We start from the raw sequence: 17,145 nt of genomic DNA, 5'->3' as shown, positions 1-17,145 counted from the left end.
TTTTGAAATCTGGCTCTCATTAAGTGACTTGAAATGCTGTGTAAATTATTTTTAAATTGGGGGAAGGGAGTAAAAGAGTACCACTAGAAAAAAGAAAAAAAGGTAACTCACGTGGAGTTTCCTCGTGTTCCTGTAGAAACCTCTCCAGTATAATCCGGGCCATTAATGAGGGTGCGTAGTCCACCTTTACAAAACAGAAATATAAAATTAAAACTGTCAAGGTCTGCAAGCAGTTGCTATTCTAATATTTTGTCAACACTGAAGATTAAGTCAATTTTAATCAACCACAGCAAGCACCATTCATTAAAATCTTCCCCACTCCTGGTGGCTTCCATCATAATAAAATTATAACAAGTATGATCTGTGCTGTTGAAAAGAATAAATGGGTCAAATTTATTAAATGTAACATCGTGGCAAAAAGGATGGAAGGACTTGGAAATAGCATTCATCTAAAACAATGAAATGGGCTTCTCTCACCTCTCCTCCATTTTATACACTGGTTGGCCAGTATTATTTTTTATTCTAGCCATTCTTCCTTTCCAATTATCTATATTTACATTGTTTTGAATGCAGTTTCAAACAAAAGTCCCCTTTGTTATTGACTGTTTTCAGAAACTGAATTAATGTCCTACCCATTAAAAATATGGATTTTACTGATTTTTTTTTTTTAATCTTTAAAGACTTAACTGAAATTTTGGTATAAGCTCTTTATGTATAAAACATCTTATTTAATGGAAGAAAAATATCCGTACTACAGAAAATATTAATAATAAAAAGAACGGTAACAGTACCTGCACTATAAGATCACTGTCCTTAGGCTTCTCAGAAACGTTACTTAATCAATTTAGTTAATACAGAACCCAGAGAGGTAACTTTTTTTAAATAAAGGGTCAAACAGAAAACAGGGAACACACAATCCAAGTCATTTTAATTAACTAAAAATGCATCTATTCTTTTGGAAATGCATTTTCTTCTTTTTGGTTCTCCGATCTTTTATTAACCATTGATTTAATTTCACTAGAAAATTGGTGTGTGTTTTTCAAGAGTAATAATCCTCCCCTAAAACAAGTCTTTTTATCTTAGGTGTAAGATAGCAAATGTTCTTCAAATATTATCACCATGAATTTTTCTTGACAGGTTTTCAAGATCCGTATCCATACCAAAATTTTTTCTTGATTTAGTAACTAGACAAAAAGGCTGGCTTCATTTGTATGAACAGTTTTTTCAAATATGTATGTACTTGGATGCCCTTAAATTCCCCAAGTAGAAAGAAATGCTTTCCACGAAGCTGCTTATTCCTAGTAACCCACATCAGAGCTGACACATGAAAAATGGTGAAATTACTGAAGGTAGTCCAGCCTGAATAAGGACTACCTTATTAGTTCAGGTACTTGCATCTCCCTAATTTTCATATTAATCATGTGTCCATCTTTCTCTGAAATAGGGCCATCATGCTTCATGTCAGAATTTAGCATGTAAGTAAAATTCATAGTGCTTCAAATCTCAATTGAAAATATTTGTGAGGAGAGAACAGAATGACGGATCTTATTATTACCAACAAAGTGAGATTTCCTAAAATGTTCATTTTTAGCCTTGATATAGGAAAATTAGTATCAAGACATTTATAAAATCAATGACGGCCACATATAGTCCCTACCCCCAAATCAACAATAATGCAGTGTTCCTGTTTAAGAGAGCCGCTGTGCACTGTAATGTACCAATGTTATATATTTCTCATCAGTTTTTACAGTTCCCACTGATTAAATATATATTGACTCATAAAGCATTACCATCACATCAGTTGTCACCAGATGCAAGCATATGTCATTTAAGTATTAACTATCATATAAAAATGGCAGCTTGGTTGTATAGAAGCCATAATCTGGTACCAGTCATTCCCAAATTTCCCTAATGCATTAGCAGTCTCTCAGACTACAATGATCTCTGTACTAATCTGAAGCCAAAAAAAGAAGAAAAACCTTTAAGTAACTATTTCTTGTCTTTGGTTAAAAATTGTTACATGTTCACAGTAAATAACAGGTTTGTTGACATAGAAAAAATGTGTTAGCGGGTTGAAATTTTCCACTCTTCTAGAAGATGGAAGTCGAGGTCAGCTAAATAAGCTAAGCTCATCAGAAATATCCATTAAAAATTCAAATGAATACAGACTGCTACTATATAAAATTTACGCCATCAATATCATCTATAAAAATGAGCACCACATCACATTCTTTCTAGATGCCGTACCTAGAATGCTGTTGGCTCATTCTTGTTTTCATAAAGCACAATCACTAAAGCCTAGTAGTAAAATACCTCCCATTGGTAATAGAACTGATGCACAACAAACAAGTCTGGAGACATTTAAAAACCACCTTGCTCTAGAAATAGAAAAAAAAAAAAAAAAAAAAAAAATGAATAAAATACATGTTTTGCTAGGAGGAGAAGAGAAATGCACTCTATATGTTAAGTATCCTATCAGATGGTGTAGACATTGCCTAGACTATTAAAACCTTCTAGTAACTGATAGGTAATTGCTCATTTGCTGACTGTAGTGCTGTACAGCAGACAGGAGCGGTGAGAGAAGCCATCCTTCCTTGCTAATGTAACATGTAGAACTTGCTGCTATTGCAGCACTTAATGCTCACAGTACCGAGTCATCTTTAATGCAAACACACATTTTCTGCCTTGCTTCTATGTTTTCCATTATAATGCAACAGAAAACAGTATACATTTCATTCCATCCCTATGAGGTTTGCATAAGCAGTTCCAAGTCAGGCTAAATGTTGTATTGCTCTTATTATAGTGGATAAATATTTTAAAGTTTGCGAATTAAATATTTTATTTTATTTTTTTCAGTATGCTCCCTGCAACTATTAAGAACTTCTTACAGCTTCTTCATTCATGGGAAATCTTTAGGGTTTCCTTTTTCAAATGTAAGACTATTATTGGATTTCCCAAACAGAAGCAGATCAGAGTGAACAAATAAAGTTGAACAAATCATTTTATACTTGGTGTTAATAAGAACAGAATGTTTCTTCATAAAAAGAGACTTTTCTATAAGGCATGCATATTTTATCATAATAAAAGTTTGCTAACAAAAAAAATGAATCGAGTAAATGTTACATCTTTAAGTATACAGTTTCTCTCTTCATTTTTATAATAGTTAACATAGATTTTCTTGGCATACATCTCTTTACTTGACACAGGTATTTCTCACACTAAATTAAGACAACGCATCCAAAGAAGAGCATGTCCTGAGCTGTTTGGTTGAAACTTCCCACAAAATAAGAAACCAAGAAGTTGTTTACACATTTGCCTCAAGAGAAGCAGACTAATTAGGTTAACTGATTTATTAATATATGAAGTTCTTTGTCCAATTATTAAAAGTACAAACAGACTAGGGAGCAATTTAAATGTCTAATGCACTCAAAATCTTTTTTTTTTCCCAAAGGTTAATTATAATTCTAAGCAAGGCTGCTCCAGATAGGCCCCTTAGGTTTTATGCAGGTTTAAATAAAATAATAACAATAACATTACCTCATTGGCCAGCTCCAGGAGCACTGGGGCAGCTCCATTTTCCCTTACTCCATCCAGGTACCTAGACAGGACAGAGCCAAATGGTAACGTGTGACAAGAAAAGGCCAGCATAGACTTGTCAGCATCCCCCGTGTGTACACGTTTCTCCTGGGCAAATGCCACACTCAACTCTAGTTAAAGCCTGCTACTGTCACAGGAAGGCACTGAAGGGAAAAGAGTAAGAAAACAACTTACCTCCAGGCCACCGGCACCTAATGGAAGCTGGAGGCAGGAGATATGAATGAGCATATTGGCCTCCCCCGTTTTCACTTCCCAACATGCAAAGTGAACACAGAGGTGATCTGGGAAAAACTACCCCTATCCCTACCATCCTGCTTTTCTCCATACTACAACCACCTCATGGAAAGAAAGAAGTTCATGTATGATTTGAAAAAAGCATCCATGAACCCGTATTGCTTTTTCATTTACTTCTGTTTCATAGGAATGGGTGATACCTTATTTAGAAAAAAATGGGCCCTAGCCAGTTTTGCTCAGTGGTTAGGGCATTGGCCCGGGGACTGAGGGGTACCGAGTTCGATTCCCGCCAAGGGCACGTACCTCAGTTGCAGGCTCGATCCCTGGCCCTGGTCAGGGAGCGTGCAGGAGGCAACCAATCAACGTGTCTCTCTCACATCAATGTTTCTCTCTCTCTCTCTCCCTTCCACACTCTCTGAAAAGCAATGGAAAAAATATCCTCCAGTGAGGATTAGAAAAAAAGAAAAAAATGGAACACACTTGTCATCAGTGGGTCAGTACTTATTTAATAGGCAACATAAGCCATCATCTTATCTGCCCTGCATTTCTGTCACAACCTCCAGCCTCACCCCCTAACCCCAGTAAAAAAACAAAAATTTCCCAAATCTATCCCATACATGAAAGCCAAAGTGATTTTTTTAAACAAAAATTTGAATGTACCATTCTCCTCCTTAAAGCACTTCAAAGGCCCCACATTAAATATCAAAATTAAATTATAACCACTTAACAAGCTCTTGTAAGGCTCTTCAAAGTCTGGTTCCTCCCTACTCTATTTGGTGAGCCTCATTTCTAGTCACTGTTCCCCGCTCTAACCTTCACCTGGAGAACTCATGATTCTTCTTATATGTCACCCACTTCAATCCACCACAAACCAGAAGTAAGTTAAGTGTCCCCCATGCACAATTCAGGAGCACCTTGTACACCTTTCCATCATTTAACACACATACTGTATCTGCCTGGTTACTTGTCTACCTCAAACCCATCCCCCACTATAAGGCTGAAAGCCCCATGAGAGTAGAGAAATTGTATTTTATTCAATTTATTAAGCCTAGAACAGTTCTTGGCTCATAATAGGTGATTATATTATATATTTTTTCTTTAATAAATGATTATATTATACATATATACTTTCTTTTATAAATTAAATAATTTTTAAAGCCTATTGGGCAATAAAATACAAGTAACTATGGACATTTGCTCTATACTATACCGTTTGAGGGAATAAGTTAACAATATTTGTTCGATAGTAAAAATCAAAGTCAATAGACGAGGTCTTACAATAAAATGCTAGAAGCAGGTATTAACATATATTATTTCACAAATATGCTTATAAAGATGTATGATTTTCCTATAAAGCAAGTGAAAAAAAGCATATTATTCAAGCTGGGGAGAGTGTCAGGATCTTTACAACTTCAAAGTAATTCTAACAAGTCAGTTTTCTATATATTAGAGCCTTTCTTGAATAAACTATTTCGGAGTATCACTGGGAAATAAGCACTTCCAGAAGCAAGGGTGGGGGAAGCAAGTGTGGTTTAGAGAATGGTCTCTGGGAAATAGGTCAGCTCGGAACCTCCCATCGACATTCCCATTGCACTGACAGTCCTGCTCCAGAAATGGCCAATCAGTTCATTCAAGACTAGCTCACTCGTGTGCCTGTAACCACCAAAAGTGCACGTTCATTAAGGACAGATTCTGGCTCAGAGTCATTAAGCCTATACTGATACTAGGATATTTTTACAACTTTCTACTCAACATTCATTTATCCCACAAATACTGAGAGTTGACTATGTGTGTGTTGGGCCTATTCCAGGTTCTGAAGCAATAGCAGAGCACAAAACTTCCATGGTTCCTGCCATCACAGAGATTACATTACAGTGGAGAGAGACAATGAAAAGACAGAGAAATAAATACATAGTATAATGATATATGCTGCAATAAAATGTAAGCTTAGATGGGTTGGTTAGGAAGTTCATCTCTAAGGAAGCGACACTGAGTAGAGAGACCTGCAAGAAGGAAAGTGGCGAGCCATGGGAGGAAGGGCATGCCCGGCAAGATAACAGGATGCGCGAAGATCAGAAAGTGCTGGGGCGTCCCGGGACCAGGGAAGGCTCTAGCGTGACCACAGCAAAGCTTGTTAGAGTTGACTGGAAATAACAAGAGAGTAGCTGGACTCCAGACCACTGCTTCTACCAGAGAATTGCTGTTTTGAGTCCAGATTACATGGTTTCATGTAAACACGGCATCAATCGTTATCCTGGTCATGACCAATGGAACACTTCTATTAAGTTTAAAGTAACACAAGATGGTCAAGCAATAATAATATCTCTATCTATACAGTTTATATAATATTTGAAGTATGTTCATACTTAATACAGCGGAAATTCCTAATTGCAAGCTTTAAAAAGCTTCCCAGTTGGTCATGTAGAGAAACCAAACCCCTGGGTACTGATGAAACCCATCTGGGCTCTCTTGGCTGGCAAGCAGTAAAGTTCTGAAACGGAATCCAGATCAACCAAGGTCTACTGAGGTGCCTTCATATGTTGAAAAGGGTAGAACTGCTTCTGAATGTATTTATTCATCTATTTCCCAACTATATCCTATAACACTTCAGGAAGTGCTAGGGAAAAGAAGTTAAAATTAATTTGAAGTTGTATTTGTCCTTTCTGAGAACTTTAATTGTCCCCCACATAAAGTGACAGATCAGGTTTATGCATATGTTTAGATATGCAACCAAAGAAGCATGCTAATTAGAGAAAATATTCAGTAAAGACATAATCAGATATTCCTAAACACCACCTTCTCTTCATCCTCAAAGCATACTACATAAATTTATAGTGCAGGCTTTTCACACGGTTTCTTTCTCCAGCTAGACTGGGAGCTCCTCGGGGTAGGGCTACACAAACACATGTTGAAACTCCATGCAACAGATCCTTAGCAAAGATCTGAATTACAATTTTGATGTAAAGGATGTGATCCTGAACAGTACATTCAGGTGACCTGGGCTATCTTCCTCATGCCTATTTGCCAATAAAAACTACTTTGCACAGAAGATATACATCACCCTCTAGCTTTGCCACAGGAGGACTAACAAGTATATGTCTTGAGGGTGAAACCATCCTGAAAAGATCTTCAGAGAAGGTCCATTTTACGTTTTTTTTTAGTGCGAAAGATACATTAGCATCTAAGATTAAAACACTATGTAAAATTTTAAATATAAGGCAAAGTTATTTGGTCTTTAAAATTTTCATAACTATAATGGCAAAACTTAGAAAACCTACCAACTGAATGATCTAGATAAAGCTAATAAAGCTGGCCCACAGGCAGTGTGTGTTGGGGAGTAGGGAGGAAATGGGAGACAATATTTCTAAACTTCACTTTTGATAGGGACTTGCAAATCTGACCAATCTGTGAGTGTGTCTGTGCGCACGCACACATTTTATCAAGCATGTTTCCCGCTTGGAAATAAAATGCCATTAGTACAGTGGGAAAGAATAGAATTGTTTTCAAAATCAAAACTAGAGCTGTGACTATACATACACAACATACAGAACTGAAGAAATTTCTTCAATAATTCAAAAGTTTGAGAAAACATATCCTACTGATACTGAGATGCTATAAAGTTTCAGTTAACCAGGATGGAATCGCTTGTGGATTACATGGTTTTAAACACAGACTTTGAATTCTGAACTGAAACCATCTCAATGCTAGCAAGAATGCAGAGACCCAGGAATTCTCTAAAATTGCAACTAGGAAACCACTGTAAACCTTCCTAGACAGTAAACTGGCAACATATAATAAAACCTTTAAGTGTTCATTGTTTGTACCAGTAATTATAGATATAGAAATATTAAGAAACTAATCCAAAATGCAAAGACTTGTGCATCAAAGTGCTTATCACAATATTATTTATAATATCAGAGCATTGGAAACATGTGTGTTTAACAGAGGAATAATTTAGTAAATTATGATACTTTCACATGATGAAGTAATGCAATCAATAAAATGTTTACAAAAGGCTTTCTACAAAATAACATTATGTCATATACATTTCCCAAGTATAAAATTCAGGATTCACAACTGCATATGTAGTATGACCTCATCTGTGTAAAAATGGATTGACAAAAAACTAAAATAAAAATACCACAGCGGTTATCTCTGGGTGCCACAATTATGGGCTATTATTCATTCCTTTTTTAAGTCATCAAAAATGTGCTTAATTTTCACAATAAGTGTGTATTGCTTTTATAAAAGCAAAATTTTAAAGAAATTGTTAACTTCATCAAAACGCTAAACTACGTTTTGATGTAGTACAATTTGCCTTTCTTTTAATCAGTTGGAAAACAAAAATCTTTCAAGGCCAGTTTGTTTACCTTAGAGAATACAGGGACATTCAACCTGCACATTTGGAACCAGAGGCCTGTGAGGTCAATCCATCTGAGAGGTAACAACAGGGCCTGTCTCCAAGCACGGCGCAGGGCAGACAGTCCGGGGGCAGCCCGGGAGAGTGAGAAACCAGTCAGGCGGCTTTCCTACTGGTCTGCCCACTACAGCCTAACTTCACATTTTTGTTTCAGATTTCGTGTCTCCTCAAAATAACTGAGACTCTCACATTTCAATAAATGTAAGAAATACAAATACATTTCTGTATTCTCATTATTAGCCACTCAACTGTTCTTTGAGTAGCCATACAAAAAGGAAAGATTTTTATTTCTGGCCTAAACTACACAGATAATCCAATAAAGTATGTTCATACTTTAATAGTTCCATTAAGAAGTACATTTAATTAAGATTTTAAAAGGCAGCACTTAGAGATCTTAGAAATCATCTATTGACACAGCCTTTAAAAAAGAGAAAACTGATTATCAGAGGGCAGGCCCACGGCCTCACAGCGGATCTCCAAATTCCTAGGAAATGCTTCCATTTCCTTCACTTCAGTTAAGAAGGCTTTAAAATCTGAACACAGAACCATACTTTCTAATGATGGCCTAAGACTACAGTTTTTACAAACAAGGATGTATTTTTGACATATAACTTTTCAGTCTTTCTTTGGAGGGTCTGAATGCCAAAGCAGTTGTTGGCTTCACAGCACTTCAGGAGCCCTTCTTAACTTTATGTGTATGATTTAGGTTGTGACTTCAAACGTTATTTTCACTAGGGAGATTGTGACTTTTGAATAAATCAACTGAAACTTTACAAAGGTTTGTTGAGAGAGGAATTCTCCTAGAAACAAAACTTGTTTGTGTGTATGTGTGTGAACACGCGCTTACGTATCTTTCTTTAACTCACACTACTGAAAACTGAATGAATCTTTTATCATATACAGCATAGTGTACAGTTTTTAAAAATTTTAACTTCAGTAACTTTTCTTTCCAATAAACACTTCGAAATTTTTAAAAAATGACCTTACAAAAGCATGACACCAGTATTTTCTCTCTAGAGTAATTTCATTCACAAAATTTTCATGCATAAAAATCATTCATCTAAAATTAGTAGTGTCACTCTCACCTCAGAAAGGTTGATATGTCAATCTTAAGTGCAATAATTTAAGAGCATATTTCAAACAGTTTTCCTTTGCAATATGCTCTAAAATATTTAAGACACCAACAATTTCTAATGAAAACCATTACAATTTACCATTATAAATTATTCAGTCACATTACAAAGCCAATACCTTTTCAAAAGAGCTATTCAAAATATTCCATTTTAGAATAGAGTGTGAAAACTATTTATAATAAGTTAGGCTGAAATTAAATATTTCATGGACACTGTGATGTTGACTTAATACCCAAGATTTTCTTTTTAAAATACAAAACCCCTTTTAAAATGTGACAGTTATACATTGTTATATATCTCCATATGTTCCTACTTGATATATGTCTTCCCTCCCCCCCCGTAATTGCTAACCCAAAACCTAGGATGCAAAATATAATTGCAACAAAATTCAATCTTATTTTCTAATATACTTTTCAACTCGCAGATTTAAAGAAATAAATTAAGATTGGTTTGAGAACTTTCACACATATATGTAGATATATATACATATATATATGAACATATGGATCTATATAAGACATGGACTTACAATAAGTTTCCAGGAGTCAACTGAGATTTCATAATATTGTAATGATTTCCTACATAGTATGTATACACACACTTAATCGAGACAATCTCACCATATTCTTTAAATCTACAAAACAAAGCATTTGCGAAATCATTTGAAAATATATTTGAAGTCTTATATAACAGACTTAAAAAAAATGCTTTGGGATGTTATGTAGAAAATTAATTTAGTAATCTAATTTATTCATAATTATTATGACAATTAATAGGTACTATGATACCCTCTAGTGGGGCAGGAGGGTCATACCTCTGGTAGTAACTTTCAATCGCTTCTGAAGTATGATGTTTGGCATGTGTTCTCTTAATATGTTTCTGAAACAAAACAGAAAAGATCTCTATGTTGTGTCACAGATGAGGTTCAAGAACAAAAATGGCATATTTCTTCATCCCAACATCTAGCACCGAGGGCACCCTGAGTAATAGTCTGGGGACTGTGGTGGTGGGAGGTCTTTTTCCTTCTACCCCATGAACCTACGCATTCTAATCTCCATTGCTTGGCTGGGACGTCTTCAGACCGCACCACAAGGTACAGTACGTATGTAAAAGCCAACAGGGTCAGAGTAATTGAATCTAAATAAGTTTGCTTAGGGTTGCAGAGGGCAAAGAAAAACTCGTTCCCTTGAAAACCTTTGTATTAATTTTCCCTCAATTCAATTCCATCTAAGTCCTCGGCACTCGAGTTTTACAATCCAATTGCCATTTTTAACCGGGACGAACATTGCTTAAAAACAACTTATTTGAAAACTACAAAAAGTAATTCCATCGAGACTTGCCACTTGACTGACACCTGTCATCTCATGATAAATGACTCCATTTTCTGCCTCTCTTGCCTTCTGCCACTCCAGCAATGGTCATTTATCATCATCTCTGTCAGCAATGGAAAGCAGCACTGACAGTGCAAGTCAGCAAACATTTAGCACATGGAACCACGCAACACAGGGAAATTATTATTGTCAGAATAATAATGGTTTAGCATAATTTATTACAGGTCCACCAAATAAGCAAAGGCTAGATGTTATTAGACAGATGGATGGGTAGGCTTGGCAGGCCTCCACTGAGACGCAGGCGGTGCTTGATGTGGGAAGGAGAACATCCTCCAGCCCAATCAGAGAGCTGGCAGTTCAATTACAAAGAAATAAAGGGACATTCATCATTCAATTAGGCACCTGTCAGCCCTCACAAAGGAGAAAACTTCTAACCTGGTACTCCTGGGAGAAGATGCTCAGCAGAGTGGCCTGCGATTGACTGGAACAAATAAAAGAAGGACAAAGTTAATTACTGGAGTGCACGGCAAAGAAACAAAAGAGAAAGGAGCTTCAAAGGTAGGCCTGCTGCCCTGTAATCTAACAGAACACGGAAACGAGTGTGGAAAAGTTGTTCCAGATGAACACCTCAGACAAAGGCCTCCCGCTGCTGGGTCAAGGAGAGAGGGAAAGGGAAAGGGGGGAATGCGGATGGTCGCAAGGCCAAGGATCATATGATGCGGGTATTTTTTTAAACTTGACAATGATTGTAAATCAAATCCGTAGCATGCAGTGATGTTAAAAGGGACCAAACGCAGGTAAGGCTTATTTCCATTCATAGATGAGAGAGTTAAGCCCCACAAACAATAGGAGGTGCGTGGTGCATTCCTTGGAAACATTCTGACGTGTATTTTGTTGGCAGGCAGGTATCCTCTTCTGTAGCTGTCTCAGATTCAGGGGGAACAACTTGGGTCTTCCCTAGAAGTAGCACAGAGACCACGGGAACATTCCCACTGATACTGTGTGCTTTGAAAATAGAAGCTCTCGCAGCAGGGAGCTGAGGTCCTTGACGTGAGTCATTCCCAGAGACTGCCTGCCATAAACCTTCATCTAGGACTCTTGTGCCATGGCAAACACCTGCCAATGAGGCAACCTGGAAAACGTTCATCCCAGGTGGGGATTTTTCTCTCACAATTGTTAACATTTAAAAATGGAACAGAATATCTTCATCTCTAAAAAGCAATCAATGTCCTATTGTTACTCTCTTTTTGATGCCCCTCTGTAGACACAGTTACCTTATCATATCTTGAAGACAATGATCACTGATATATTTTCCTACTAAATGCTATCTGAACAAATTAGAGCGTTCATAATTTGACTGTTACAGTACGCTGAAGCACTGTGAATAATTAAAAAAATTTCCTATTCAAGAATGGAACCTCCTAAGCTCATCACAAGTAACTTGGGGAGTGCAAAATAAAAACAAGGACAGTGTATTTCTTTATTCACTATCTCATTTTTTATCATTTTCTGTATTCCATCATATTTGGCTTCTAACCCCTTTCTACTCTTATCAGATTACAAAAAGTAGGTTAAAGACACACATAAATGTTTACTGCAGAGAACAATGATTACTAAAGGATGGTTTCAGTAACTGAAAAGGACTGAGGAATTAGTGACAACAATTACAAATTCATTACAGTCCAATTTCTCCAATTTCCCTTTAAAAATGGAAACCATCTTTAAAGAGCCAATTTTATATATCAAATCTTAATATTATGCCTGGCTTGCCTAAGCTTCACGTGCAAATCACATACCTGGTAGGATCGCAGACAACCATCTTCTTAAAAAATGGTAAAATTATGCTCAAATCTTTGTAAGCCACTGAATAAGTCAATACATTAGATACTTTTGTGTAATAAGTGGAGCCCCTCCTCATTGTAAAGCAAAATATATTTATGTTAACATAAATATTTATAGTAGATAAAATATCTGTCTCAATGTGTCAAAAAATATGATGGGAAAAAATGTGCTTGTAATGCTCTAGTCGGGGACCAATGACTAGAGAGGAGGAAATTAAACTGTGAATTAAAAAAAAGTAATTGTTGGTGCCCAGAATGGTAAGGCTAGATGAGATAATGTCATTAGCCAGGAAATGTCTTTAAATTGCTTAGAATTCAGCTAAAACCGTGGACAGAGACTATGGAGCAACCCATTCTCTCAGTGGCCAAGAGGATTAGAGAGAAAGTTCCAGCTTACCCTGGGAGTACAAACTGGCTAGACCTAAAATGAAAAAGAGTTACTTCACACGGTAACAACAGAAAGACACACCTGGGTCCCAAATGCTTTGGGTTTGGTCGACTAGACAAAGCTTCGGGGAACTAAATGACCCCTGAGGGTAGTCTGCCAGTCCACCTATCCCCTGATCCGGTATGTGCTCTGCTTACAGAAGAGGGTTCTGAACAAGCCTCCCACGTAAAGAGCAGGAGAGCAGTTTTAGTGCAACTAAGATGTTGACTCCAGTGCGTATTATTTGCTTCTTTCTTCCAGTGTGTTAATTCTGAGAAGGTCAACCTTGAATACCACAGTCAATCAATCAGCAGTGTTCACTAAGTATCTACAATGTCCTAAGGTCATGGGTATGGAAAACTGTCACGTCAAAATAAAAAATTAAATGAGGTGGACAGGAATTGACTTAGACGAAACTTTCAACATACATGCACAACGGTCCCCTGCCCCCAAATTACAACACTGTCATGTATTCATATATTTTTTAGGGATCTGGTGAAATAAATCATACCCTGAAATCTCACATATTTCAAGACTGCACTGGCTCTGGATCATATATCTGTCACTTAGCATGTAAATTTTCATATTAAAAAATACAGTCACTTAATTTGCACAAACACCCAATATATTATTAAAACCTCTTCAAAAATCAGTTTCATGTTTTTTTTCCCATGCTACCCTCCCAGATTACATTTCACCCCATGTCTGAGAAAGGAGAAATTGGGAGGAGCCCTAGAATAGCTATGTAAAACCTTGCCCAAGGCATGTGGCAAATGGCTGCATGGAGCAGCAGCAGCCATGTTGCAGCAATGAGAAAACAAGCATGAGGTCAAAGCCTACACATTGAGGACAGTGGGACAGAAAATGGAAAGAGCCCAGGTCCTTAAGGAAGGACGCTACTGAACTGCTCAAGAGACCACAAATTGAACTGACCAGCCTCCACACTTCTTTTGAGTAATAACACTTTTTTTTAAACCCTCAAAAACAAAGGAATAAAACTGCCCAGGTTTCTAAGTGTCCTGGTAAAGAGGTGCTCCATCAAGATGGCATGTGTTTGAGATGTAACACATGAAAAGGGTTGTCCGTTTTTACACTTTCTAAAATCTCTTCTTAGCTGGCAGCTACTAGGCTTCCTTAAAATTGTTCCTCTCTCTGTCACTGCATCACTAAGTTGATGTGCCTAGAGATCATAAATTTGGTGCATATGATTTTCCCATACAGATTTTAAACACTGAGGGGGTACTATTTACCCTCATTTTATATTGCATTCAGGTATGTCAAACAGGCAAAAAACCAGTTCCCTATATATTTAACTCAATGCGTCCCCAAACCCATGCAGCTAAGGCACTCAGTAACCTGAAGAAGATTAGAGAAAATCAGGGTTGGGTGGGTGCAGCACAGACTAGGAGCAGAGCTCAGCATACACTCAGTTGCACCGTTCATGTGAAAGGCAAGTCCTCATGCTCCCAGGTGGAGACTTAAAACATAAAATCTTAAGGAAGAAGATAGCACGCATTTTATGTCCTTCCTTTTCCCAAGTACCAAACCTCTGAAAAGGACTGTAAAGAAGTAAAACCGTGATTTAATTTTCAAGCTCCTTTTGCTACAGAATCTAGGAAGCATAAATGTCCACACTCTGGTGGACTCAAAATTATCTGAGCACAATGAGTATTCTTTCTGGGACTCGGGAGCAGCAATTAAAGGGAGATAAGGCAGGATACTCCTACAAAGCATTGGGCTTGGAGACCTCACAGTTATAAGGCACAAAAAACCTCTCTAAATCTGTGAAGGATACAAGGGAACACTGGCTCTCTGTGGTTACTGATTCAGAGTACTGGTCAAGGAAGGTTTTCTATTAAATAAATATACCTACCCTCCAGTACAACCCCCACCTTCCTCATACACACACCTATATGTAAATTTGAAACACAGAGCCTTTTCCCCCATCAAAATAAAAATGAATTCAATAAAAGAGCAAGACTTGGTACAATACCATTAACTTTACATTTTTTTAGGAACGTACAATGCACAATGGAAAGGATATGGGAAATTATTGTGCAGAAGAAAGGAAAGTTAATTAAACTAAATTCAAGAAATAGAGAAAAAATTATCCATCATACCTCCCCCTGCCCCCATTTCTTCTTTCTAATTTCCAACTTCATATCAAGGATGCCAAATACAATTTATGCCTAATCATAGCAAATATTGCCATAAATGACTATACAGATGACAGCATTGAGTTTAGTAGTAATCAACTATCAAATTCTTAGCCAAGCCAGGCGTGGCTCAGTGGTTGAGCATCAACCTAGGATCCAGGAGATCGTGGTTTGATTCCCAGTCAGGCACATGCCTGGGTTTGGGCTCAATCCCCAGCGAGGGGCATGCAGGAGACAGCTGATCAATGACTCTCATCATTGATGTTTCTATCTCTCTCTTTCCCTCTCCCTTCCCCTCTCTGAAATCAATAAAGATATATTAAAAAAAAATTCTTAAAAGGTATACTTATGTTATATAAAGGAAAAAAGCAGTGACTGTCACAGGTACTTAATTAGTTTTGCTAAGAAATGTAAGTTACATGCAAAACAGCCCTACAACAAGAACCAAGATTTATATTCTGAAGCACTTTATTTTACCCTCAAAAACCCTCTAAGGTAGGTACTATTATTGTCCTTATTTTAAAGATGAAGAAATGAAGGGAAAAAAGTTAAGTAAAATACACAATTAAAGAGCTAGGATTAGCAGTAGAGCTAGACATTAAAATCCATATCCAACTCCAAAACCCAAACTCTTAACCCCAATGCTAATGTGCTTTGCTAACAGTTCCCAGAAATCAGTTCTGCACATCATGTGTACTAATAGCCCTGCTTGAGCATTTATATGTTACATTACACTTCAAATAACCCTGAAAGGTGAGCATTGTTGGGGTTTTGATAGAAAATTGAAGCCACAGGAGGTCTAGCATTTTAATCAAATTCCATGGCCTTAGACAATAATCCCTTTTCAAAAAAAATCAAATTACAGTTTTCCTTTACTTAACTACATAAAAATGCTGTTCTTTTTTAGTGTGTTGAAAGGTAAAGGAACTACTGACTACAGGAAACAGTCATGGATTAAAAATTGTTGGGTAATTTCCAAGATGCTCCCTGCAGCTAAGGTATATTTTGTTAACAACCATACCATTGCCTGAAGTGTCTCTTATGTGAATGCACGCGTGTCTTTTGCTCAAATGCTATTTACTGCATATAAAGCAGCTTTAAATCTTTCTCTGAACACCACAGGTATAAGCCCAATCAATCTTCTCTATAGATGACAATACCCTCTATAGCTGTTAATTTTATTATATAATATTTAATAAAGAGTTTCCTAGTTATAAAACAGTACATATTCTGTATAAAATCCAGGGATGTGCACTGTTAGCATTCTGGTGTATATCCTTCCTTTGTTTTCACTCCATGTCTGGCATGTGTGAGTTCTGTGTGAGCCTGCCTATAGACAAACACAAATTTTTTAAATTACAAGTGTTTTAACATACTTTTTGTAACATGTCTTTATTGCATATTAACATTTATCCATACCATTACATATTACTCTTTTTAAATGATTTTTATTGTGAATAAGATATCTTTTTAAAAAAATGGAACAAATGTACAGCCAAACGAATATACAAAAAACAAGACCATGTAACCACTTAGGTGAACAAACAGAACACTGCTGGCACCCCAAAAGAAACTCTGATCACCACCTGCTCTCACAAATGAATCTGATCTTAATGTTAACTGCTTTCCTGCTTTTTTTTTTTTATTGTTTTACCACCCCAATATGTATCCCTAAATTCTATAGGTTAGCTTTGCCTGTTTGTAAATCTCAAATTAATGGAAGCACACAGTGTGTGCTCCTTTGTATCCGGCTTCTTTCACTCAACATGTCTGGGAGAGTCACCCAAGGTAATTTAAGTGCAGTTATTTTCATTGCCATATAGTATACTATTGTATAAGTGTACGCCACATTTATGATGAACCCCTGAACCCAGCCTATGGCTAATGACAATAATGCTGCTGTGAACACTCCTGCATGTGTCTGTCTCTTGGTGTACAGGTGTACACATCTGTGATAGGTATAAATGTAGAAGTAGAGTTCAGTGTCATCTGACATGCAAGTCTCT

General features: G+C 36.9%; 1 protein-coding gene across 2 annotated transcripts in view; it reads right to left on the bottom strand.

Annotated features, from left to right (window-relative positions):
* Positions 1–17,145, bottom strand: part of CDIN1 (CDAN1 interacting nuclease 1) — a 202,983-nt gene that overhangs the window by 143,606 nt on the left and 42,232 nt on the right. The window contains exons 2-5 of one of the 2 annotated variants that reach the window (XM_081118390.1): positions 11,151–11,196; positions 10,199–10,263; positions 3,538–3,598; positions 112–184 (exon numbers count right to left, since the gene is read on the bottom strand). In XM_081118390.1, the coding sequence (XP_080974516.1) occupies positions 112–184; positions 3,538–3,598; positions 10,199–10,263; positions 11,151–11,196 (245 nt within the window). The remainder of the gene's footprint in view (positions 1–111; positions 185–3,537; positions 3,599–10,198; positions 10,264–11,150; positions 11,197–17,145) is intronic. The other variant, XM_081118389.1, reaches the window with a different exon arrangement.

Source organism: Miniopterus schreibersii, assembly GCF_964146895.1.
Source record: "Miniopterus schreibersii genome assembly, chromosome: 1".
NCBI lineage: Eukaryota > Metazoa > Chordata > Mammalia > Chiroptera > Miniopteridae > Miniopterus > Miniopterus schreibersii.
Note: the sequence above shows the minus strand (reverse complement) of the source record. Positions and strands in the feature narration are given on the sequence as shown.